Genomic DNA, 22,318 nt, shown 5'->3' with positions numbered 1-22,318 from the left:
AGCCCGGGTCATTTATCTTCCACCACTCAACAAAGTCGCGACACTCCACAAAGCACTCGGTATACGGTCTTTTGCGGACACGAGTGCACCCAGGTGGATTACCTCCGGCGAAGCCAGTAGACACTCAATATTCATGTGCCGTTTCTCGAGTCTTGCCTTCTGCGTCCGTGTCAATCATGCGCTTTCGCATCGCCGAGATCGGCGGCCTCCACCCGCCTCCTGAGTCCCTCAAGATATTTGCTTCTCAGATTCGTGTCGAAGCTGGGCATCGCCATTCGGGACAGTGCTCGAATTCTTACGTTTGAAGGAGCGTGACGACGTTGCAAGGGATAACCAGTACAAGGCTTCCTGAACAGATCCTCTCGATAGCTCTTCGAGCATCCCACGACGGAGAAGAGTCTTCCGACCACTACTTGCTCCTTCCTATGGTTCGTTGCGGAGTGCACAGCATTCGTCTCGGTCTAGCAGGGCCCACTAGTGGTACGATTGCCAGCTATTCATCATCTGGAGCGACAGCCTTTCAACAACCAAGGGATGGAGACGTGTCTCTGCAGCACCATTAATCGGTTAGCCGGTGCGTTCAATGAGAGCGAGGCCCGGAGTCTCTCGCTCGAATTAAATAAGCACCTGAGCTCGATCCGTACCATGCTGGATCAATCAAAAACACTGGCTCATGATGTTCGGTACCGCATTGTGCCGATCGACCAACGGACCGCGAAGATACTATCCATACAGCACCTAGACAACACGAGAGTAAGCCGGATTTGCGAAAAAGTGAAAGACGCAATCGACCACTTTTGGACACCCTCCGACGACGTAGATCATGATAAGCTACGTCGACGTCTGGCATGTGTGATGATATATCTCCGATCTAAGATGAATAACCACGACCTAGTTCCACCGGCCATTTCCAGCCTGGTCCAAGGGATGAAAATTTCGGAACTTCGCTATGCAGGGAGGAAATACATCAAGGTAGCGCGTAGACTTGGTAGCATTGGGTCGATGATCTGGCTCCCCCTGGACGTTCCCGCTTCTACGTAAGTCAGCCTGTCTGGTATGCCGCAAAATACTAATCCGGCATAGCTATGAGAGATACCTTAACATGGATGACGAGATAGTCTTCGCTCACCTGCGGTCGATAAGTGTCCATCTGCCCGACTACACAGACTTTGTACAGCGTATTGTGGCAGATCAACTAAACGGTTCGTAGCCCCCCTGCCCCCTCTTTCTACCCAATATCTCAAATGCTAAGCTGCCACTCTCAGACCCGTCTTCCCCTCTCCCGTACTATAATCTCGCTCCGGAATATGGAGACATGATACAAAGCTCAGACCAGCTGCTCCTGCTCATTCATGCTCTCGGTGGCTTGGATATTCCCATCAAGCTACTTGAAAGCGTAAGGCTCACCAAAAGGCGCTGGACAGCCGGAGGTGAGCTCGAAGAAGTCACAGCTACTGATTTCGGCGTCTCTTATAACCTGGTTTGTCTCTTGTCCGATGATATAAATCTTAGTCGCTTAGCAGCTCGTCCGGATGTCAAGGTTCATAGCCTGGAGGATGGCACTCCCGCTTTCTCTATCTGTCCAGAGGATAGGTCTGCTCTCTCGAACGGCCTCACATCACAGACACAAGAATATTTCTTATCGATCGCCATCAGATTGGTTGCCTTTGCCACTCCTCCACCCCTCGAAGGAAATACTTCCTGGTATGATTATCCACCTATTTATGGAGGAGTCCATGAGTTCCCTGACGTTTTCCAGGTCGATACCTCTCAAGGAAGCCACTTGGGCTTTGTTAAACAAGGTCACGGAGCAAAAGCGGGTGGCGGCACTTCTCAAAACTCATGTGATGGAATCACTTTTCTACTTCGCCGAGAGAGATTCGTTTACAATTCGCCGAATCGCCATCGACCGAGCCCGATCACTACTCACCAAGTCCATGCCCTACTATTTCCACGCGTGTGTCGCTTTGTTCGAGAGCATACTCCGTCGTTTGGAAGGAAAGCTCGTCAACTCGACTTCTACAGTTCAAGACTTCCTCTCGACAAGTCCACCACCAACCACTCGTCTTGAGAATGCTCTTCAAGGAAGACTCCACATTTCTCTGATGGAGACCAAGATACAGCATTACGACAGTGGTATCGCCGCATGCATCTACGCGTGGGAGGGGATACAGCCATTGTCGTCGTTAGAAACTGAGGTTACGCGCAGGCTTCAAGGTACAGCGTCGAGGTTCTTCCAGTCAATCGGAGATTTCTCAACCGCAAGGGCTTCCCTGGAACAACACCTATGGCTCGACTCCGCAAGGCCAATTCGACGTAACACCCGCCTTCTCCTGGTTGGTCGACTTGCCGAGGTTTATTGCGAGCTTTGTCAATATCAGAAGGCGATCGAGCTTCTTCAGCCAGAATTTAACAGCATACCTCAGGCTGAACGAAAGGGTCGCCCCTACAGACGCCTGCTCCTGGCATCCGTAGAAGCTAGCCTGGGCAAAGAGGACCTAAATGCGGCCGAATCCACGCTCCAACGACTAGTCGACACTGAGCCTCCGGCTCTGGACGATACGAATGATCAAGTGCTTTATATGCGCCGAGTAATAGCCAAGGCACGCACTGCTCATATGAAACAGAACTATAAAGATGCCTCTGGCTTATGGAGAGCTGCTCTACAGAACATGGAACAACTGCAGATCTTTAGATCTAAGCATCCCTGGACATCGGCCTTGATTCAATTATCTATGGCCCATGCTCAACTAAGTATTGGCGACGAGGGCAGTGGCAAGCAGTCGTGGGCCAAGGCTCTGGAGATCTCCAGAATCGAAAGATGCGAGTATATTATCCCCGTCGTGGCAAATATATGGGCGCGAAAGATTGTGAGTGAGATTCATCGTACCTATGGTTGGCCTTTTCTCATGATGCTACCGGGTGGCAATCCAGATGTTGTATGGTCTTGAGATAAGATAGATAAATTAGAATATCCCTCCAAGTTGCCGAACTCTATTAATACGTCGGTCCGTTCTATAGGCGTATAGCTATACATGTGAGATATTGCGTTGCACTAGCTCTATGCAGTAGAATCGAGATAAATATATCGTATCTCCTATAGCTGTTAGAGTGTCTACTATCCTGCTCACTGGTACCCTTCGAAAACCCAAGATTGCGGGAACGATGGTGTCACGAACGCAACCTCACGGTCGCAGACAAGGTATCGCGATAGGTAGGTATGGCAAGATATGTTTCCCTGGGTCAAGTTTCACATCATGATCTAATCTGACTCCTTGGAAACTATCGTGAGCATAGTAGGTCAGAGGCTTCCACCACCATCATCTATTAACATCCACAGTGCATTCCGACGACATGCCTGGCACGACAAAAGCGAACCTTGATGCTCCTATTGGTGTGCGATGTTGGCTCCTGCCGCCTGTGGACTGCACTACATATTGCTCCTACGACATGACACTCTCTTACACCTCGACACATATCTTACGCGTGGCCATCGACACCCACCGCGACCAACTATTTGCCAGGTTGATGCACCCAATGCAGAAGATGCTTGTGCGTGTGGGCTGTGGCAAGGTGATCTGCTTGCGTAAGGCGACCTCCCGTCGGTCTGCATAAGTTCTTCCAAAATCCACTGCAAACACTCGCCAATCAATTTCCCATCAGCCTATTGTTGTCTTCATTTGCGTTGTACAAGACATGGTGACGGCTGATTAAGCTTCCTCCCTGGACACCCTTTGGCTAAGCCTACAAGAACGACACAGGCGCAGCGCTTCCTCGTCGAATCATGAGCTCCAACGTGGCGTGAACGGTTCCCTTGGTCATGCGGCCGTGGGTGAGCGAACGTTGGTTGCAGGATCTTATGCATCAACAAGCCATCAGGATATTGCGCACCTCCATTGAACAAGCCAGGCAGACCCTTCATACCAAATCACTCCGCACTTGATGCTGTACCCTACCGCAAATGCATGCCATCAAATGCTTTCCGCTCATTTCAAGTTGTGTGTCATCAATCGTTCGCAAAGAAGTTGAACTGTCTTCTTTCACTCCAAGAACCTCTTTGAATCTTTTACTCGGTCCCTATCTTCTGAAACATGGCTGAAACCGTGGGCCTGGCTGCAGCTGGTGTAGGCTTTGCTAGCCTTGCGGTACAATTAGTTGATTGCATTCACAAGCTACATGATCTTCATGCAAACATTCGCGACGCTCCCATGGAGATTCGCGCAATTCTCCGCGAAGTTGACCCCTTAGGCGAGGTCCTCACCCGCTACTCAAGTCTCTCTGGAGCGGCTACCGAGACCTCCCTCAGCCATTGCTCTGAAGTCCTCAATATTCTTCGCAACATCGCTCACGAGCTCGAGACCATGATGCAGACGTCACGCACAAGGCGATGGATAAATTGGACCAAGGCCGACGCTGCCTTTAAGCGCAAACGACTTGCGAACCAACAGGCGGCCCTCGAAAGAGCCAAATCAACACTTATGTTGGCTCTCATGATGGATCAATATTCACAGCACTTTTTAACTGGAAATGCGACGATACTTGGAGAGCTGGCAGTCAACGTACCCTTGGAGACTGTCGATGCCGTCAACGTCACCCCCGAAGCAACTGTCGCAAGACCACGAGCTGCAAGATCAAGCTTCAGCATTACCATGTACAATCTGGGAATAGCCATGGTCATGATCAAGAGCAAGAATGTTCCGCAACAATATGAAACTGACAACAATGCACATGCGGACGCTCGCGAAGTGACTATTTCATTTGCATCCTGGCTTTTCAATCGCGCGGTGGCGCTCATCTCGCATTGTAATCCGAATTTAACGGAGATGACGCTACAGATTGCTCGTCTTGTTCGGCCTGACGCAGAGATATTTCACCTTTGTGCTGCGGGTGACGCTTTAGGTGTACGAAAGCTTATTGCTGATGGAAAGGCTTCAGCATCAGATGTCACTTATGAAGGGATGACTCCACTAATGGTGAGCCTTTGTGTACATGTCATCACGGATTCATCTGCATTGCAATCCGAAGGCAAGAGGCTGAAATGCCTGTTAGTCGCATTCGCTAACACCAGTGTGTTGCAGGTCGCTGCCCACCATCTGCAAGCTGGTGTATGCCGTGCTCTTCTTGACGCTGGTGCCGATGTGACGGTCACGATGCCAGTAAAAATCTCGGAGATACTTACGGTCAAACTGTATGATATTTTCCTAGTCCCACTTGATTCCGCTGATCATCCCTTCAGAACTGCTCTGCACATGGCTGTGACAAGAGCCGTGCCCAATACTATTATTGCTGCTCTTAAGGCGCATGCGAACCCATGGGACGACTATTGGGTAGAATCACAGTCGGAATCCGTTTCGGTTGGAAAACCCACCATAACAAGTATGAATACTGCCCGTGTCATCGTCGAGCACGGCGGAAGCTCCGTCGATATCGGCTGGTCGCCACTTTCTGGCGACAATGCTGATTGTATTGATGACCTCGAGCGACTGACCCCTGGTCATCTGTCTCTCTGTGCGCCAGAAGACCTTCTCTGGCTAATAGCACCCGAGAGAATCAATCTCCTGGGACAGGAGTTGGATCTTTTCTACATGTCGATGTTGAGGACGCAGTGCCGTCTCGGGAGTTTCGTTGGTTTCAGTGCACACAGGATCTCCGCCCTCTTTCAAAAGGTCACTGATTTTTCAACACTAGCGCGTATACATGATCACATCAAAACAGGCATCTTACATCATCTGCTCTGCCGGCTACCATATATTGAGGTTGACCCCCTGCGAATCATTCTACTGCTGCTGGACCAACTGGTACAAGTAGGTGCGATCGAGTTTGCAGACTCTATGGGGAATGGTACGCCCCTTATGGAGGCCGCCTGGGTGAGCATTGACTCTTATGTATACAAGTACGGCCTTTGGCGGCCTGAGTATGCATCTGAAATTTTAACGAGCGGCTTGAATCTCTGGCTGGAAATGTTAGGAAGAGCAGGAGTGAGCATTCGCCAGTATTTTGCCAGACAGTGCGAGCTTGGTGCAACGGATCGAATGGCATGCTACGTACGACCGAAATACACCGAATGGTTCCCCGGGCAGTTCCTCGACCACAGATGGTACGTCGAAATGACGTTCTGGGAGAACCCTGACGCAACTGTGGCCAACAACCCTCGTGATTTCAGCATTGGAGTCAAGTACTACTCTGTTCAATGCAATTACCCTGTTCCGGGAGCTTGGAGTGATGATTCAGAGCAGATTGAACAAAGCGATCGGGATGATGTCCAGCTCAGGGTTGATGGGCTAGATATTGAAGACGACGACGACGACGACGACGACGACGACGAAGACGGCGAGGGCTGGAACGGGGACGCAGAAGACGAGAACTGTGATGGAGTCGCTGACCCTGATTGACCTGGCAGCGACCGTCATCCAAAAGGAAGAAACCAATCCGAGGGAGACTGCGCTGAGTGGCGGAGCCCAATGGAGAAAGTGAAGCCGCAGATGGATCTTCAGATCCTCGCACGCACATATCACTATGCTTCCGAGAAACACGGCGGCAGATAGATGTGTCTGCTATGTGCGGTGATTTTGTACCAGATAACCCATCACGCTTACAGACTTGCGGTCTGTGGCTGCGTTCACTGTGGCCATGACAAAGCCATTCCGAAGCTTTTTGTACTTGTCACCACCGCCAATCTCGATTTCCTGGTCAGGCAAAGATATTAGTATTCTGTTGCACAGCGGCGACAGAGCGAGGGTAAATGCTTACGATGTGTGTGATCTGCGTGGAGATGCTTCCAATTCCAGTCTCATGTATGCGGAATGGGTAGCCGTCGGAAGAGACACCGTACAGATCGATGGTGACCACTTGGAGAGTCTGGTTCTCGTATATCGCGGGAGTCGCTAGTCCTGAGAGGATGGTGCCATTGAAAGCAGGGCCACTGACGGTGCCGTTGAGGATGGGTTCGGGGACGACCACGCCGCCGGGGATGGTGATCGGTTTCTGCGTGAGAGTGCTTGGTGGTTGTCCAAGTCCTATAGCGACGGAGAAGACGTATGTGGTGTTGAAAGGGAGAGCGGAGGCTGTCGTAGCTAACTCAGATCGTTCAACGGACAGCGGAGTGCCATAGCAGCATTGTACGAGGCTCAAGCACAAGCCAGCAACAAAGCTAGAGGTACGCATGTTCGGGGCGTGCAAAGTCAGTCGGTGCGACAGAGCGAGGCTGCTATAGATAGAACAGTGAGACACTAGGAAGCTGGAAAGATGAGAGATACACAGAGATATAGGTCAGCATCAGAGAACCCGCTCGATCTAAATAGCTATTGTGAATGGGGTCCACGTCATATTGTCAACATTACCAGCTGTGGTAGCTCGTAGATCTTGCGTCCGTAGAGTGGCGTTGTCGTGACCACTGTCCGTTTATAGAAGTACAGAAGTGATCGTTTCGCAGACCGACCACCGTCCGGGGGCTTTGTGCCCACGCCTTTGGCAAACTGGCGTACGTGCGTACGAGCCGCACTTTTGGGCTTCAACCCATGTGGAGGATACGAAGAAGAACCCACACTAATACTCGCGACTTGGCACCCTGATACGGAAGATGATCAACGATAGTGGAGATGGCAAACCGTGGAGATCTATCTTAGTACAAAGTACCTGCATGAAAGCTTGGTGAGCTTGTTCCATTTGGAGGCTTTAGGGCTGTTGATCTTCCCAGGTCGCAACGAAGTCTTTGACGTCAGCGAGAGGGAGAGTCGATCGAGCCGTTTCCCCCTCCCACACGGGCAGCGACGGATGATATGGGAGGAGCTGTCCCCATGTACATCGGAGCGGACCCTCGAAGGCAGAGCTGCACGTTTGAAGCACAATCTCCTGACAAGTATTGCACTTTAGGCCTGTCATTGTCAAAACTGGAACGAAAGATTCTTCCTAGAGAAGATCCTGATAGAGAGCGACAAAGGTAGAAATTTGTCATGGCTGGATATTATATCACGAGGCATGTGGTGCAGCCAGGTGTAGGCCTTGTCAGTGAGGCCATTGCTCACCGGAAGGCGAAGAAAGAGTCTGGTCTAATCGTGGAGGAGAACATTCCCTTCAAGACGGCGGCGGCAGATGGAGTCGAGATCACTGCGACAGAGCGAGTGACGCTGCAGCGGCCTCCTGAGAAGGGATCTCTCCTCGAGCAGAAGGAGACGTACGACCAAGATATCCAAGAGAAAGAGCTCGTTGAGGAAGTGGAATTGCTGAAACTGTACAAGACAACATCAAGCTACATAGTCCCAAGCGGCAACGCCCTCGGCCCTGCACCTATCGACGCCATTGTCAAATCTTTCATCAGGGAATATCCTCCAGCACCATCTGGCAGACAGCTAGACGCGCCTGTAGTTCTGCCGCAAAGGCGGCCGGGAAACGCAGCGAGAGGTTTCGTCCAGGCGTATGCACCGACTCTTCAGAATGTCGGCATTTCGCCCAAAGCTTGGTTTGATTTCCTGGCTAGTTTTGAAGAGTCTCTCAAGGTATGTTGGCTTTCGAATCTTGTTCTTGTTTTCTTTTTGTGACTCGAGCGTGCGCTGATGAATGTTCAGATAAGCCCAGCATTTGATGTTTTCAATCTGGCCGTTGGCGTTACTGGCTTGGTCAACCACTTTGTCCCGAATCCTTTTACTACTGCCGCAACCATCGCGCTTACTGTAGCGGAAGAGACAGCCAGAGCCACGTACCAGCGCATTCGAGCGAACTCCTTCTTCGCAGCGATGAACGAGAGATATTTCATGCCTCAGGGGTTATACTGTCTCATCATGACTTACAATCCTCACGGACGAGCTGCGAGTGAGCCGTTCGATCTCTCCAAGACAGTGTCAAAGACACACGATCCGGAAACACCAAAGATGAGGGCATATTTGAAGAAGAGCATGGGCGGAGTACAGGGGACCACGCAGGGAGAGGCGCATATGCCTGACACTGCCGAGCTGGTGTATGTTGACGATGAAGGTGATGGACAAAAAGATGGTGATGACAATGGCAATGGGCCTAGCCGTCTCAACAGAACACGCCGGTTCGTGGATGCCTACTTGGACAAGCGGGCGCATTCGAGATTTGCTGCGGACAATCCCGATTCGGTACTGGCAAGGGAGGTCGAATTTGAGTCATCAAAGGGCAGCTTTGGGACCAAGCATCAACACACGGGCAGGGGAGGTCCGATTGGGGCGCCACTGAGTCGGATTGTCGAGAGGGTTAGTAATGGAAAATACAAAGGGCGAGATGCGAACCCGATCGTGATGGCGACAAGGGCTGCCAGACCGAAGATACTCTATCTCATGGTGGTCGCGTTGCCGTCGGGAGAGGATATGAAGGTGGTTAGGGATTGTTTTGTCATTAAAGAGATGACTGATGACGAGGCTGAAGTTTATGAGAAGGATATGTAATGTTTGTGGGGTTGTATTGGATTGGTGGTCAGTTTGGTATGTATCGTGTAGGGGTCTTAATGGTGTCTATGACAGGCTGCCGGCTGAAGTCCTCCCCTGTGTCCTCTCCAAGTCTCGCGCAGATCAGGTACCGCATCGAGTCTTGGCGCGCCTTTCCCTTTTTGGACTGTAAACAAACGCAAAGTCACTTTTGGAGTGGTTGTCTGCACAATACGGAGTAGTCTCAACAACGATACAGCAAGCACATCATTGACATCGGCCGTATTGCAGAATGGACGCAGAATTATCACACATGAGTAGCGCGGAAATGGCGCAGTCTATACAGTCTGCGCAACTCGAATTGGTCTACGAACGTGCCCTGCGAGAAGCCGAACGTATCTACGAAGAAGAGCGCGTTCGAGCATTGCGCGTGCAACTTCTCCTTTCCGAATATGACAACGATGAACTTCACGAGCAAGCCGAACGCCATGGAGACGAAAGAGAGTTTCTTGAAGAGACGAACGAAGAACTACGAGCGCATCTTGCCGATGTCCAAGTGGAGCTGGTACAGACACAGGTAGAATTGAAAGCGCGTCTACGAGACCTGGATCATCTGAAAACGGAAGTCAAGGCTCTCAACTTTGCGAGCGCTGAAGCGACCAAGATACTTTCCGAGAAGCTGGCACTTGCAAGAGAGTTGAACACATTGAAGCCCGAGCTGGAACACCTCAAATCCCAAGCCTCCACCCAACAGAAACTGCTTGGAGAAAAGTTGGCGTTGCAACGAGAATTGAGTTCCATACAAGTCGAACTGGAGACGGAGAAGAGAGCTGTGCAACGCATCAAGTCACAGGAGAAATCTGCTGCTCGGGAAGATTCTACATTGGCAGCGGAAATTGACGATCTGAAGAAGGAGCTGACCAAGGCGCAACGCGACGCTCAGAAAGTTGAGCGGGAGAACAGGAAGAAGACGATGGAGTGGGAAAGCGAGAAAGAAATTCTTGAAGGCAAGCTGGATGCTTTCAGAAACAAGCTGCGTACTACTAAGGATCAGCTTAAGGAGGCTCAAGACGAGATGGAAAGATTACAGGCTGAGAAGATGGCACAATCTGCTGAGATGACAAGAGCGAGGGTCGCTGGGGCTTCGACGAATCCTAGGAAGAGGAATGTTGCACGATTCGATCCTGACATGACAATTGGCACACCTGGACATGGTGCACCTGCAGCAAAGAAGCAACGTGCTTCGGTCAACGTTGGCGATAAATCAAACTTTTCTATCACACCCTTCCTCAACCGCACTTTGAGCATCTTACCAGAGACACCGGAATCAGAAGGGCAGGACGAGGATCCCGAGCAGGAGAAGCAACCAAAGACAAAAACTGCTCCTGGAACGATAGGTGCCGCTACCAAGGCGAGGACAACAAAGCCGAAGGCAGACAAGGCAGCTGCAGCTAAACATTTGGCTGTTTCGGCCGCCAGATCCAAGACATTAGGTGCACTTAAGGAAACCACAAGCTCTAAAGCCAATACTACGATCAAGAAGCCACAACTAGACAAACTCGTCGAAGAGGATTCGGATGCGGAGAGCAACACAGGCGAGCCCGGAGTCATCGCTGACGATGTCGCTGACAAGGAAAATGCCGAGAACTCTGGAGCAACTCAGACGACGAATCAGGACACAGCAGAGCCTGGCAAAAGACCCAAAGCGCTGAAGAAGCGGACGAATATCTTCGACGAGGAGGACAGTGCACTGGCGACCAAGATTAGAGACCTTGGACGAGGAGCTACTGGTAATACCAGCATTTTTGGACGGATCAACCTCAAGGCAAATCCAGTTGGTAAGCCGAAGACGTTGGCTGAGTTCTCGCCGCTTAAGAGGGATCGAAGGGCTGCGAGCGTCATCGAATAATTCTTGCATGCCTTTACATGTTTAGATGTTTAGATATCGGTGTCAATATTTCGCTATTGATCGAATATGAGAACAACGCGGATGATGACCATTTTCGTTCGCGTTCTTCGGCCGGAATCAGATATGCCATCAGACTGTTAATCCTTCCACATAGACCGTCGCTGGTCAGCTCTCGTCCTCGATCCCGGAACACACAGGTCGTTGTGAGGTGATATCCCGAAGTATTTGCACAACGTGGCTGAGTCAGCCAGCAGGAGCCTGCATTTGAATCGAACTTCTGCCCTTCCATCATGATAGTGATGGTGAGCATGTAGCAGCATTGTATGTATGACTGCAGAGTGAGCGCAGCCACACCTCAGGCTGACTTGGTGCTGACTGCTGTGTGGGACACACCTGACTCGATCAACCCTGTGAGCGCTCTCTTGCGCAGGGACCTTTTCTCAAACCATCATCATGGAGTCAGCTGAGGTCCAGGTAGGCAATCGCACCCTGCAACAGTGTTTGCCTTTGATCACAGCCAAAGACACAACTCTGCTCGTGTCTCGACCAAAATGCCTCACGAGTCAGACGAAGGACGCCGGTAGGAAGCGAGTATAATATTGTGAACTCGCCTTTGGAGAAAGACGGCGTTCAGCAGGTTAAGTGAAAGATCAGAAATCAGAACCGCGTTCAATTTACAGGTTAACGTTCTGGTGTCACATCTGCAGCGCGCCATGATCAACATAGTGAGCGCCTTCTTCCTTGCCGTGGGAAATGGAGCTAGACTACCTGTGACCTGCTGGGAAACTCCGGACCCTCTCAGCGTCGATAACCCTGGCGGCGAGAATGCTACCTCGAACGCAACCTCCACCATCGTGCACGATGTCCTAATCTACGGAGGTGGCGTATCTGGCTCTCATGCGGCCAGTCGGCTCCGGGAGATGGGCAAATCAGTCGTTGTGGTCGAGATGGAAGGTCGGTTAGGCGGAGCTGCTCACGCCTTCCATGATCCTGTCAACAACAAGACCGCGAATTATGGTGTTCAAATTCTATGGAACACCACTGCAGTCAGAAATCTGTACGCTCATTATAACATTCCCCTGACAACGGTGGACATCGCCGGCGGAGGTCGTCCCAATATTTATGCAGATTTCAGCAGTGGAGAACCTGTCCAACTGCACTTGTACTCTGGGACCGAGATACAGGCCACCTTTGTAAGACTTTTCAAGCTCGAGACTCAATACCCCTTTTTGAAGGACTCTTATGATCTGCCTCGGACGATACCCCAGGATTCGGACCTTCTGCTTTCAGTTGACGAGTTCGTGCAGAAGCACGATCTTCAACCGTTGATACAGCTGTTCAACCAATTCCTCCAACAGTGGCCTGAATTCCGGACTCTGCCCGCCTTATACCTGTTGAAATATATGATCGGAGCCGCTGGCCCGGATATCCTAGGGAAAACCACATGGGTGCACAATGCCAACAACGATAACGGAGAAGTCTTTCGTAGCATTCAAACTGAACTTGGCACGGACGCACTACTGTCCAGCACGATTCTTCGCACCGAGAGAATGGCCGAGCAGAACGCTACCCGGGTTTGGGTCCAGACGCCAACCGGTGTTGTCGAGGTGCACGCGAAGAGGATTCTTGTGACAGTTCCCCCGGTAATGGAGAACATGGGAGTCTTCGACCTCGACGCCCAAGAAGAGGATGTATTCCGATCTTTCCGGCCCATGAACGCCTGGACCGGGCTGGTGCGCAACTCGAATATCCCCGCCGACACCAGTATCACGAATGTGGGAGCCAACACTACATTCCAAGAGATCCAACTTCCAGGATCACAGGGTTATCAACCTACCCCAGATCCCCTGCTCCATAGCTGGGTGTACACTAGCTACGATCCCGCGACCGAGCAAGAGACTCGACGACTTGTGTTAGCTGAGCTGGAGAGATTGACGGGCAGTGGTGTGATCGCAGCAGAAGACATTACAAATAACCTGGAGATTGTGGCAATCAAGCATCACCACAATTACGCTCTCACAGTATTAAAAGAGCTAATCGCGGGGGACTTCTACAGCAGACTGAATGATCTCCAAGGCCACCGCGGTACTGTGTACGGAGGCGCGGCATTCACGACTCAAGGGACCGCGAATGTGATCCAGTACAATGAGAATCATGTGCTGCCTATGTTGGCATCTGTATGAGTAACAGGCAAGGCTCCTTGAGCTGAGATGAGGACATTCAGGTTGGGTCATAGGGTATTCCACTCGATAGAAGACTCTCCGCGCAGAATGCCACGTCGTTGGGAATGGATAGTTGGTGTGTAGTTGTCGTTCATTGTCTGAACACTCGCGAGGATGAATTTCGCCAATACACAAGTTGACCATGCCGCTTTAACCAACACAAGAGGGACTTCACTTCGAGCTTGACGTCACTGGCCTTCCCCATCAACTCCACGAGCCCGCTCATCAGCAAACGCTTGATCGCTACACTTTCAAAGAAGTCCTTGCCGAGCTTCATATGGGACGAACATGTGCGGGCGATACGCGTTGGGCATTGTATGCGCCTCATCTCTTCGTCCGTGAAAACGGTGAGCTAACACGCACGTAGCGCGCCTCCTTCGTCCGGTACCAACTCCAACAACAAGGCCTCCCCGTCGACGATGCGCCCCAGGATGACGAAGCGCGCGAGACCTATAACTTCCCTCCCGGCGCCTATGGCCTTGTATATAGGGCAGAGGTTCCAGACCACGGCGTACGAGATGCAAACGAGGCTGAAGCCAGCAACGATGCCGCTCACGCAGACCAAACAACGCAAGGCCAAGACCAAGCCGAGCCTCCTCCTCCTTCGAGCCAACCGGAGTCCTACAAGTACGAGATCAAGGTCATGAAATGGGGTCTCATCCCCTTCTGGACCAAGCGAGCCCCGGACTACGGCTCCATGTTACGAACCATCAATTGTCGAGACGACTCACTCATCGAGAACCGCGGCATGTGGAATACCATGAAACAGAAAAAGCGCTGCCTAGTCGTCGCTCAGGGATTCTACGAGTGGTTGAAAAAGGGTCCTGGCGGGAAGGAAAAGATCCCACACTTTGTCAAGAGGAAAGATGGTAACTTGATGTGCTTTGCTGGCCTGTGGGATTGCGTCAAGTACGAGGATTCGGAAGAGAAATTGTACACGTACACCATCATCACCACCGACTCGAACAAGCAACTCAGCTTCTTGCATGACCGGATGCCTGTGATATTGGACCCAGGAACGGACGCGGTCAAAATGTGGCTTGATCCAACAAGAAACAAGTGGTCCAAAGAACTCCAGGCCCTGCTCAAACCCTATCAAGGTGAACTTGAATGCTACCCCGTTGACAGCGCAGTGGGAAAAGTCGGGAACAACTCACCGAGCTTCATCGTCCCAGTCGACAGCAAGGAGAATAAGAAGAACATTGCCAATTTCTTCAGCAATGCGAACAAGCCAAAGGCTAAGGTGGAGGAAAAGAAAGTCGAAAAGGAGACGGAGGAGAAGCGACCAACAGTTGATTACGAAGGGAGCGAGAACAAGGCGCCTTTGCCCGTTCCTCCTAACCCGGTGGACGAAACCAAAGGCGAGAAACGAGCACATCCCGAGGAAGACGACCAGTCTCCGGGCAAAAAGCACCTCAAACTGTCGTCTCCCCCAAAAGTGGACTCACCACTGAAGTCTGCTGGCAAGAAGCCGAGAAGCGCGACAAGCAATAAGGATATGACATTGAAGAGCAGTCCAGCCAAGAAAGTCGAAGCAGGAACGCAGCGGATAACCAATTTCTTCGGCAAGTGATTCGCCAGACGATACAGGACGACCTTTTCAGGTTCAGTCCAACAACATACAAGCTCTACCCATGGCGAGGAAGGTCAGAGTGGAAGCTCTTCGCTAATGTCAACCTCAATCCACCTGCCTCCACCTTCCTTTCGAAGTGCGCGCAAGTACCGGGCCACCGACTGTGCAGTATTATGGATCTCTGCATACCTTTGTCGCTCATTCTTGTAGCGATACATCTTGCGCTCATCCTCAACATTCCAAGCTGGTTGACCCTGACCTGGTGCTGTGGCGTCAATATATGGCGACATTGGCTTCCAGCCTACTTCTAGTATGAGCCTTTCGACCCCTCTCCACCCACCATTCCACTCTGGACCATATCTGTCCAGAGAAGACGAGTCTGATGACGACGAAGAAGGCCTCCATCTCAATGCAGCAAACCAGTCACCACACCCTGTAAGATCCAGCCATTTCAGGCAATATAATGATCTGCTAAGGGTCCTCAGGATCCCTGCAGCCTCGCGCCAGTCATTGTCATGTGCAGTATACATGTCTGATCCACCATATACCACCGGCGGAGACCTCGGTGTCTTGATCACTGCTCTTGTTGATGCGGCGTTGGGTGTGAGAGTAGGTTGGGGCCAATATGCTAATGACAGTGACGTGAGTGTACGCAGTTCGGCGGCCAACGACAGGAGGGAAGACCAGGATACTGCTTTCGCATTGACCGGCGGAATGGCAAGCGAAAGATGCTTGAGGTTGATGAAGTTGTGCACGGTGCCCAACATGAATGCAGGACTCGATAAACCATCGCTGTCCTCGGCAGTCTCCCAAGTTTCATTTTCAACATCAGGTTTTGGCACTGGTGGTTGTTTCACCACAAGATCCCGCTCAAGTTGTTTGAACGTAGTCCACACTCCCAGAGCGTTGCTCAAATCAAGCCGATGCACTTCGGCCCGCTCCTCATGTTCATTGTTGAGGAACAAGAGCCGTAGCGGGTTGATGGGCGCTTCGTTGTATACCGCAAGGTAACTCAATAGAGTCTCTTTCAGGTTTGTGGGCAATATTTCCAGATAGTCATAATCGTTCTGCGCATGCCATTCCCAGGTGCTGGCTATCTTCTTCAGTACCAAGTTCTGCAGGGACTTTGCTGGAGGAAACGCTCCGTCTGGAAGATTGCTGCTCCGAACCTGGATCCGCAGGCCACGAACATCTGCCTCCGCTGCGGTTCTCGCCGAGGACGGAGCATGAATGCTGTCTGTAAGCCAGCTTCGAGGTGGCGGGGGCCCTGGTATCCGTCGCAGTCGGCTTGGTCCGCCAGGTCTGGCGCCAAATCGAGGGACTGGTGGCGGCGGCGGAGGAAGATCAAGTACTGCTCTTAGAGAAGGAGGAATGGAAGCGGCACTAGAGGGTTGGGGATTTCGAGATTCATTTCTTATCTGAAGACGTCGCGACTCACGAATTAGGTCGTTAACGTTGCGCGAAGTTGACTCATTCTGGGTTGCGGATTTGGACGATGACAGTGTATGCGGAGTGCTTGATTGCGGTTTCGTCAGGAACGCTTTCTGTTGATGCTTTTTGGGCATGTATCAGGTCAAGTACGGGAAGAGTGAGGAGGAATAGGAGGACAAGAGTATATGAAGGTATGAAGAGAGAAAGGTCGAGGTTGTACGAGTAGAATGTGTAGCGAAAGAACAGAAGGCCAGCTCTGATGTCATTGGACAGCGTGGGATCTTCTTGCTGCTTTTATATTCAGAGATGCTCCTCTAGCCATGCACTGTGCCTATGGCCATGGACGTGTTCCTCCCCAGATTAAACCCAACTGCAATGGCTGATGTTCAAATCCCTGTTACCAATGACCCTCTTGCCGCTAGTCCTACTCATACATATTACAACGGCCGAAGCCCTCCAGATGTCGCGTCCAAGACTTTAGCGGCTGGTATGGGCCACTCTGCTACCGGCAGTCCAACCTTCCACATTGGCTCCGAGTCGTTGGATATGTTTAGCACCTCTCATAGCTTCGTAGGTGTTTTGACGGGCCGTCCATACGCCCCCAGTTGTGTACCTGATGTTTTACACGGCACCAATCTCTTCATGACTCGGCCAGACCGGAAGAGCATTGGCTGCGGGGAGGATAAGATCAGAAAGAAGCCGGCGGCCATAGAGGAGCTCGAAGTGTAGCAGTTCTTCCTCGATTGTCATTCTCCAACAGCTTCTGCGGCGTCTAGAAACCAGGCGGATTGACTCTCTGGCTGACTCTCGTCCACTTCGGAAGCTCTAGAAATGCAGGTCAGCGAAGTTGCTTGCTGCAGATTTTGCGCCATCAACATACTGTGGATGCCCTTCCGATACCTTTTCTCCTTGCGGTCAAAAATTGTGTATTTATCCTTGGGAAGCATTTCCTCTTCTCGTGGCATCTCTTTGTACCATCTCTCCACTGCTTTCGTTGTCATGCCACCATTGTTCTGTAGTGCGATGCTAACAGTATCGACTACCTTGTCAACCAACTTTAATCGCTTTCGTTGACGCGCCTTTTGCATTGAGGAGAGTCGCCATGGGATTTTCCTGCGGCGCAATTAATCTCAATAACGTGTCTGGATCCGAGGATGCCAACGAAGACGTACCATAGCAGACCCCCCAGCAACGGAGATGTAGGATTGAACATGGCGCTCAAAGGAATGAGCGAGTGTGCTGATGGGCGAGCAGAGGATGGGACGATGGACGCAGCTTGAGGATGAATTTCGATGTGGAGAATCGGGGAAACCTGCAGGCCGCTCGCCCTGCTTCGGGACGAGGGTGACGCCGCCCTGTTCTCTCACCCCAGGCTCACGGTGCAGCGGTCGAACCACCACGTACCTGACCGCCTCTATTGCAAAGGTGAACGACTAATTTGGCTCGATACCACTGGCAACACGAACAACACCCAAGATCGCGATGTAACACACTCTCTCTCGCTACCACTACACAAGCTTGGCTGGAACACAACCTCATTTATACATCCTCAAGGCCCCAGGGCCAACATTCCTTCCTACCATTTCGGTGCCTAGATGGTAGACAGAGTCCTATATCAAACTTCTATTCTTTGCATATATCTGAAAGTAGATCTTATCCTCTTCCCTACAGAGTGCCCTACACCCTCTTTATTGGCCGCTTCGTGTCCGGACCCTCAGCAGCATCCGACCACTTCACCAGCCTAAGTAAACCCTTCGAAACCTTTGAGCTCAGGGAAAGCTTCCAACGTTCGCTTGGGAAAGGATTCCAGGTAAGCTCCCCAAGCGACCTTACACCGGTTACACAGGACGACTCCGCCGAAGATGTGCCCGTTGTCGGCGCCATAGCTCCGGCGGAAGCGGCAATCCGTGCAGGTCGAATCGTCACTGTGCTCCAGAAACTCGTCGAGCTCGGTGTACATCAGATCCTGCGTGTGGTTTTGGATGAGATGCTTGTATCGCTGGACGTCCGGGGAGCTTTCCTCTTTCCCTCCGTTCTTCGCGTCGACGCGGTTCCACAGCTTGACGTGACGGCGAGCTTGGTCGATGACCTTGTTTGACTCCGGTCGCCCAATGGTCAGGCTTTCCTCGACGAAACGATACCGGCGCATCACCATGTGAAGCGGGCCGCCAAAGTTGCGGATGAAATTGACGACGCCGCGGAGCGCGGGCCGCTTCGCCCAGCACGTGTCCAGAGCCCACAGGACCTCGCGAGCCTGGTGAAAGGCGTGGATGCGGAGGTCGGTGGGGACGTACGCAAAGGTGCTGTTGGTCTCGCCCTCTGAACGGTGTTTGAAAAAGGCTACGGCGTCGTACAGCGTGTCGGCCAGCTCGGTCAGAATCTCGAATTGCGCGTCGGAAAAGTAGACGTCGTCCATGTCGTTGCACGCCAACAAACCGGCAATGGTGAGTCGAGCCAGCGCGTCCCCGTCCCGCATACGGAACCACTGTCGCGGTGACCGGGCCAGGGCGTTGACGTATCGACGGAACAGTTCTCCTCCGCGGCGGTCGCTCGTCTTGTCGGCCACGATGAGGAGAAATGCTCGGAACTCGCGTGACATGGCTTCACTGTGTCATCACTGCATTTCAGCATTCTGTCCACAGAAAACTGAGAACGAATTCGACAACGTACTGGCCGGGGGTGCCTTTGAAAAGCGCATCAAGCACCTGGTCAACGTCATAGCCCAGCATCTTCCTGCTCTCGGCCACGTTGATCATGTCGCCACTGAACTCGCAAATGACACCGATGGTGATGACGCGCGCAAACGCCAGATACCGAGACCAGTTGGTGAATTCGGGGATGACGCAGCGCGTGTATTCCCATGCGGTCGCCAGCACTTCGTCCTTCATGCTCTTAGGCATGTCAATATTCTCCATGTCATTTGCCAGATCCGGCGGATAGTACCAGCGGTTGACCACTGTAACTTCATGTGTAGCGACCCCATTCGTGGGACTCTCAGCCGATTCCTGTTCCAAATGCATCGTCGTTGACTTGGAAGTAAAATTCAATCTGGGCTGTAATGAGATACTATGTGTTCCAATCTTGCCCCGAGGCATTGTTCTGACTCGGTGATGATCCGTCTGCCTGCAGTTATATACCAGACGATGTCATGTCAGAGCAAGTCCGAGCTCATGTGGAGTGGATAGACAACATCCTAAGCGACGGCATTCCAAATTCCCTTTAGACATCTCAGGATAGTTGACCCTTTCTGCAGGGGGCCTGGGCTTACTGTCTTGTTTCTTGCTTGCTTGTCATTGAGAGATAGCCGTTGCACTGACGGTGAACAGTCACCGAGTTGGAGACATTGTTTTCCATCGATGCTGGCTTCTCAGCCGTTGGATAGGTTCAATCAGAGACATAACTGTCGACAGAGGCGTAGAATCCACAGTCAGCATGCATAGATAGTATGATCCATTTCCATCTCACAGTTAGAACATGCTTCTTGTTAAGGTAGACCCAGCAAATATCGACGTGTCGCTCCGGTTCAATGTAGACAGTCTAACAATCAAACAATCAAATAATAGGTACCTATGTGGACCCCGACTGACCTAGAGACGAGTACGCGGTATCCTAGAGACGAATACGCGTATTTTGTGGTGCACGTAGCAAGACATAGCCAGACAAGCGCAAGCACACGACATCGCCTCGAAGAGAGGCCTTTCGTATATAAGTAGACCACGTGGGTATAGGAGACATAAGCGCTACTCAATAGTCCAATGGGTTAATCGCCTCGACAGTAGCCCCATCTGCCCCGTACCCCTAGCCGGGGCTTCCTAACTGGGTCCTGGATATTTGAAATTACAAGTATTTGAGATCAGAGGGACCGACAAATGGGAGACATGGACTTTACGTATAGAGAAGCGAGGGGGGGTGGGCTGTATCCTCGAGATCGTATAAGGTAGTGCCTTTCCACTATACTGGTCGACCAAGACCTACGGCGCCGCGCTCTCGAGGTTGACCCGGGCTGTTTGAATTCAATGTTGAACAATCAGGCCGAATACCCCTGTGATGGATTATAATCTTACCACAGCAGGCCACACTTTGACAGACGGTCGGGATGGGAAGCCACTTGTGGCCAGAATCGCGGTTGGAATTGTACAAACTTGACCCCCAAGTGCCAGTACACAGGCTGACCATAGTCCAGGTTGCCCTTCAGCTAGGCGTCTATGCCTACTATGTCTGGTTCCACCCATTTTCAAAGTTCCCCGGCCCTCCTCTATCCAAGATTTTCAACCTGCCGTGGCTGTACACTACGTTGATCAAAGGCAACGGCCCAAAGTCACTCTTGGGGCTCCATCAAAAGTACGGCAAGATCGTCCGACTCGGTCCCAATCACCTGGCCATAGACGGCTCGATCGGCTTCCCTCAGGTGTTTGGCAACAGAAAAGTCGACCATCCGAAGCAGGCCAATTACTTCCTCGACTTTCCCGATTCCATCATCGGTTCCAACACCGAGGTCCATCGACGACAACGCCGCCAGCTCAACCCGGCCTTTAGCGAGTCGGCCCTTAAAGAGCAAGAGCCCACGATCTGGCGCTCCGTCGACCTGCTCCTGGAAAAGGTCGGCGAGAAGGAAGCTTCGGGGGAGTCTGTAAACATCGTGGAATGGGTGAACTTCACCATCTTTGACATCATTGGGGACCTCATGTTCGCCGAAACGTTCCACAGCTTGGAACGGAGCGGCTACCATCCGTGGGTCCAGAGCATCTTTACCGGCGTCCGGATGGCGTCGATAGCCCGCTTTCTGCGCTGGTACATTCCCAACTGCGTGCTCGTTATGTGCATGCACCTCAGCGGGGTCATGAAGTTGGTCCACCAGAACCGGGCTTTCGCTAAACAAAGGAGCCAGGCACGCATGGACATAGGCGCCGTGCCAGAGGAGGGCCGTCGTGACTTTATGACTTACATGATGAGAAAGGACCGGAACGGCGAGGGCCTGAGTGAGACTGAGATATTTGCCAATTCCCCCCTCATCGTCGGCGCCGGCAGCGAAACATCCGCGACCGCGTTGGCCGGGCTTTTCTTCCATCTCGCCCAAACTCCGTGGGCATACAAGGCCGTGACAGACGAAATCCGAACCAAGTTTTCCTCGACGGACGAGATCAACGCTCAGCGTGTTTCTTCCCTCGAGTATCTCATTGTGTGCATCGACGAAACACTGCGAATTTATCCTCCAGTGTGCGAGTCGCCACCGCGCGAGTCTACCGCAGACACCGTCGTCGATGGGAACTTTTTCCCCAAGGGGGTCAGTTTTTTACCACATCACCAAATCTGGATTCTGAGCGACGTTTTAGAATGAAACTGACGAGTCCCAGGCAATCATAACGGTTTCCCACTATGCCACGTATCACAATCCAGACAATTTCAGCGAGGCCGACTCATTTAGGCCACAGAGATGGTTCCCACCAGGCCACCCGCTATATGAAGAAAAGTTCAAAAACGACAACAAGGCGGCGTTCAAGCCCTTCAGCTTTGGAAACAGAGAGTGTTTGGGGCAGAAACTCGCCCACGCCGAGATGCGGATTCTTGCGGCTCGATTTCTCTATCGGTTCGACTTCGAACTGTGCCGCAACCAGGAGAATTGGGACGATCAGCTTGCATGGGTAATATGGAATAAAGGGCCCCTGAATCTAGTTTTACGGCGAAGGGAAGGTTGACTCTCTCGCCCTCGGAGATCTTTGGGCATTTGTAGAAGCTCCATGACTCGTAAGTGTTTAGTTTTAGGTTTAGAGACGAAGGCGTTAATGTTTAGTAGACGTTT

The 22,318-nt window shown here is 51.8% G+C and overlaps 12 protein-coding genes across 12 annotated transcripts; 8 read left to right on the top strand and 4 right to left on the bottom strand.

Annotated features, from left to right (window-relative positions):
- The first annotated feature begins 117 nt into the window (after nt 1–117).
- Nucleotides 118–3,042, top strand: PV05_03789 (uncharacterized protein). The gene is made up of 4 exons (XM_013464465.1): nt 118–1,037; nt 1,084–1,202; nt 1,266–1,704; nt 1,760–3,042. The coding sequence occupies exons 1-4, from the start codon at nt 535–537 to the stop codon at nt 2,949–2,951; spliced, it is 2,253 nt and encodes a 750-aa protein (XP_013319919.1). The 5' UTR covers nt 118–534; the 3' UTR covers nt 2,952–3,042.
- A 1,049-nt stretch (nt 3,043–4,091) lies between these two features.
- PV05_03788 (uncharacterized protein) lies at nt 4,092–6,392 on the top strand (the record flags this gene model as incomplete). The annotated part of the gene is made up of 1 exon (XM_013464464.1): nt 4,092–6,392. The coding sequence occupies one exon, from the start codon at nt 4,092–4,094 to the stop codon at nt 6,390–6,392; it is 2,301 nt and encodes a 766-aa protein (XP_013319918.1).
- Nucleotides 6,393–6,554: 162 nt separating this feature from the next.
- PV05_03787 (uncharacterized protein) lies at nt 6,555–7,164 on the bottom strand (the record flags this gene model as incomplete). The annotated part of the gene is made up of 2 exons (XM_013464463.1): nt 6,555–6,686; nt 6,751–7,164. 2 exons carry the CDS (start codon nt 7,162–7,164, stop codon nt 6,555–6,557), a joined length of 546 nt encoding a protein of 181 aa, XP_013319917.1.
- A 788-nt stretch (nt 7,165–7,952) lies between these two features.
- PV05_03786 (uncharacterized protein) lies at nt 7,953–9,404 on the top strand (the record flags this gene model as incomplete). Its single annotated transcript, XM_013464462.1, has 2 exons — nt 7,953–8,495; nt 8,565–9,404. The coding sequence occupies 2 exons, from the start codon at nt 7,953–7,955 to the stop codon at nt 9,402–9,404; spliced, it is 1,383 nt and encodes a 460-aa protein (XP_013319916.1).
- Nucleotides 9,405–9,640: 236 nt separating this feature from the next.
- PV05_03785 (uncharacterized protein) lies at nt 9,641–11,401 on the top strand. The gene has a single exon (XM_013464461.1). The coding sequence runs from the start codon at nt 9,676–9,678 to the stop codon at nt 11,290–11,292; it is 1,617 nt and encodes a 538-aa protein (XP_013319915.1). The 5' UTR covers nt 9,641–9,675; the 3' UTR covers nt 11,293–11,401.
- A 604-nt stretch (nt 11,402–12,005) lies between these two features.
- PV05_03784 (uncharacterized protein) lies at nt 12,006–13,475 on the top strand (the record flags this gene model as incomplete). Its single annotated transcript, XM_013464460.1, has 1 exon — nt 12,006–13,475. One exon carries the CDS (start codon nt 12,006–12,008, stop codon nt 13,473–13,475), a length of 1,470 nt encoding a protein of 489 aa, XP_013319914.1.
- A 258-nt stretch (nt 13,476–13,733) lies between these two features.
- PV05_03783 (uncharacterized protein) lies at nt 13,734–16,174 on the top strand. The gene is made up of 2 exons (XM_013464459.1): nt 13,734–13,829; nt 13,882–16,174. Exons 1-2 carry the CDS (start codon nt 13,803–13,805, stop codon nt 15,085–15,087), a joined length of 1,233 nt encoding a protein of 410 aa, XP_013319913.1. The 5' UTR covers nt 13,734–13,802; the 3' UTR covers nt 15,088–16,174.
- PV05_03782 (uncharacterized protein) lies at nt 15,032–16,710 on the bottom strand. The gene has a single exon (XM_013464458.1). The coding sequence runs from the start codon at nt 16,650–16,652 to the stop codon at nt 15,162–15,164; it is 1,491 nt and encodes a 496-aa protein (XP_013319912.1). The 5' UTR covers nt 16,653–16,710; the 3' UTR covers nt 15,032–15,161.
- A 16-nt stretch (nt 16,711–16,726) lies between these two features.
- Nucleotides 16,727–17,782, bottom strand: PV05_03780 (uncharacterized protein). The gene is made up of 3 exons (XM_013464456.1): nt 17,691–17,782; nt 17,399–17,631; nt 16,727–17,343 (listed from the first exon to the last, which is right to left on the bottom strand). Exons 1-3 carry the CDS (start codon nt 17,729–17,731, stop codon nt 17,291–17,293), a joined length of 327 nt encoding a protein of 108 aa, XP_013319910.1. The 5' UTR covers nt 17,732–17,782; the 3' UTR covers nt 16,727–17,290.
- On the top strand, nt 16,894–17,247 carry PV05_03781 (uncharacterized protein; the record flags this gene model as incomplete). Its single annotated transcript, XM_013464457.1, has 1 exon — nt 16,894–17,247. The coding sequence occupies one exon, from the start codon at nt 16,894–16,896 to the stop codon at nt 17,245–17,247; it is 354 nt and encodes a 117-aa protein (XP_013319911.1).
- Nucleotides 17,783–18,259: 477 nt separating the features above from the next.
- PV05_03779 (uncharacterized protein) lies at nt 18,260–19,538 on the bottom strand (the record flags this gene model as incomplete). The annotated part of the gene is made up of 2 exons (XM_013464455.1): nt 18,260–19,124; nt 19,189–19,538. 2 exons carry the CDS (start codon nt 19,536–19,538, stop codon nt 18,260–18,262), a joined length of 1,215 nt encoding a protein of 404 aa, XP_013319909.1.
- A 1,076-nt stretch (nt 19,539–20,614) lies between these two features.
- On the top strand, nt 20,615–22,214 carry PV05_03778 (uncharacterized protein; the record flags this gene model as incomplete). The annotated part of the gene is made up of 2 exons (XM_013464454.1): nt 20,615–21,802; nt 21,873–22,214. The coding sequence occupies 2 exons, from the start codon at nt 20,615–20,617 to the stop codon at nt 22,212–22,214; spliced, it is 1,530 nt and encodes a 509-aa protein (XP_013319908.1).
- Between the last annotated feature and the right edge of the window lie 104 nt (nt 22,215–22,318).

The sequence above is a fragment of the Exophiala xenobiotica genome (genome assembly GCF_000835505.1).
Source record: "Exophiala xenobiotica strain CBS 118157 unplaced genomic scaffold supercont1.2, whole genome shotgun sequence".
In the NCBI taxonomy this organism is placed as follows: Eukaryota; Fungi; Ascomycota; class Eurotiomycetes; order Chaetothyriales; family Herpotrichiellaceae; genus Exophiala; species Exophiala xenobiotica.
Note: the sequence above shows the minus strand (reverse complement) of the source record. Positions and strands in the feature narration are given on the sequence as shown.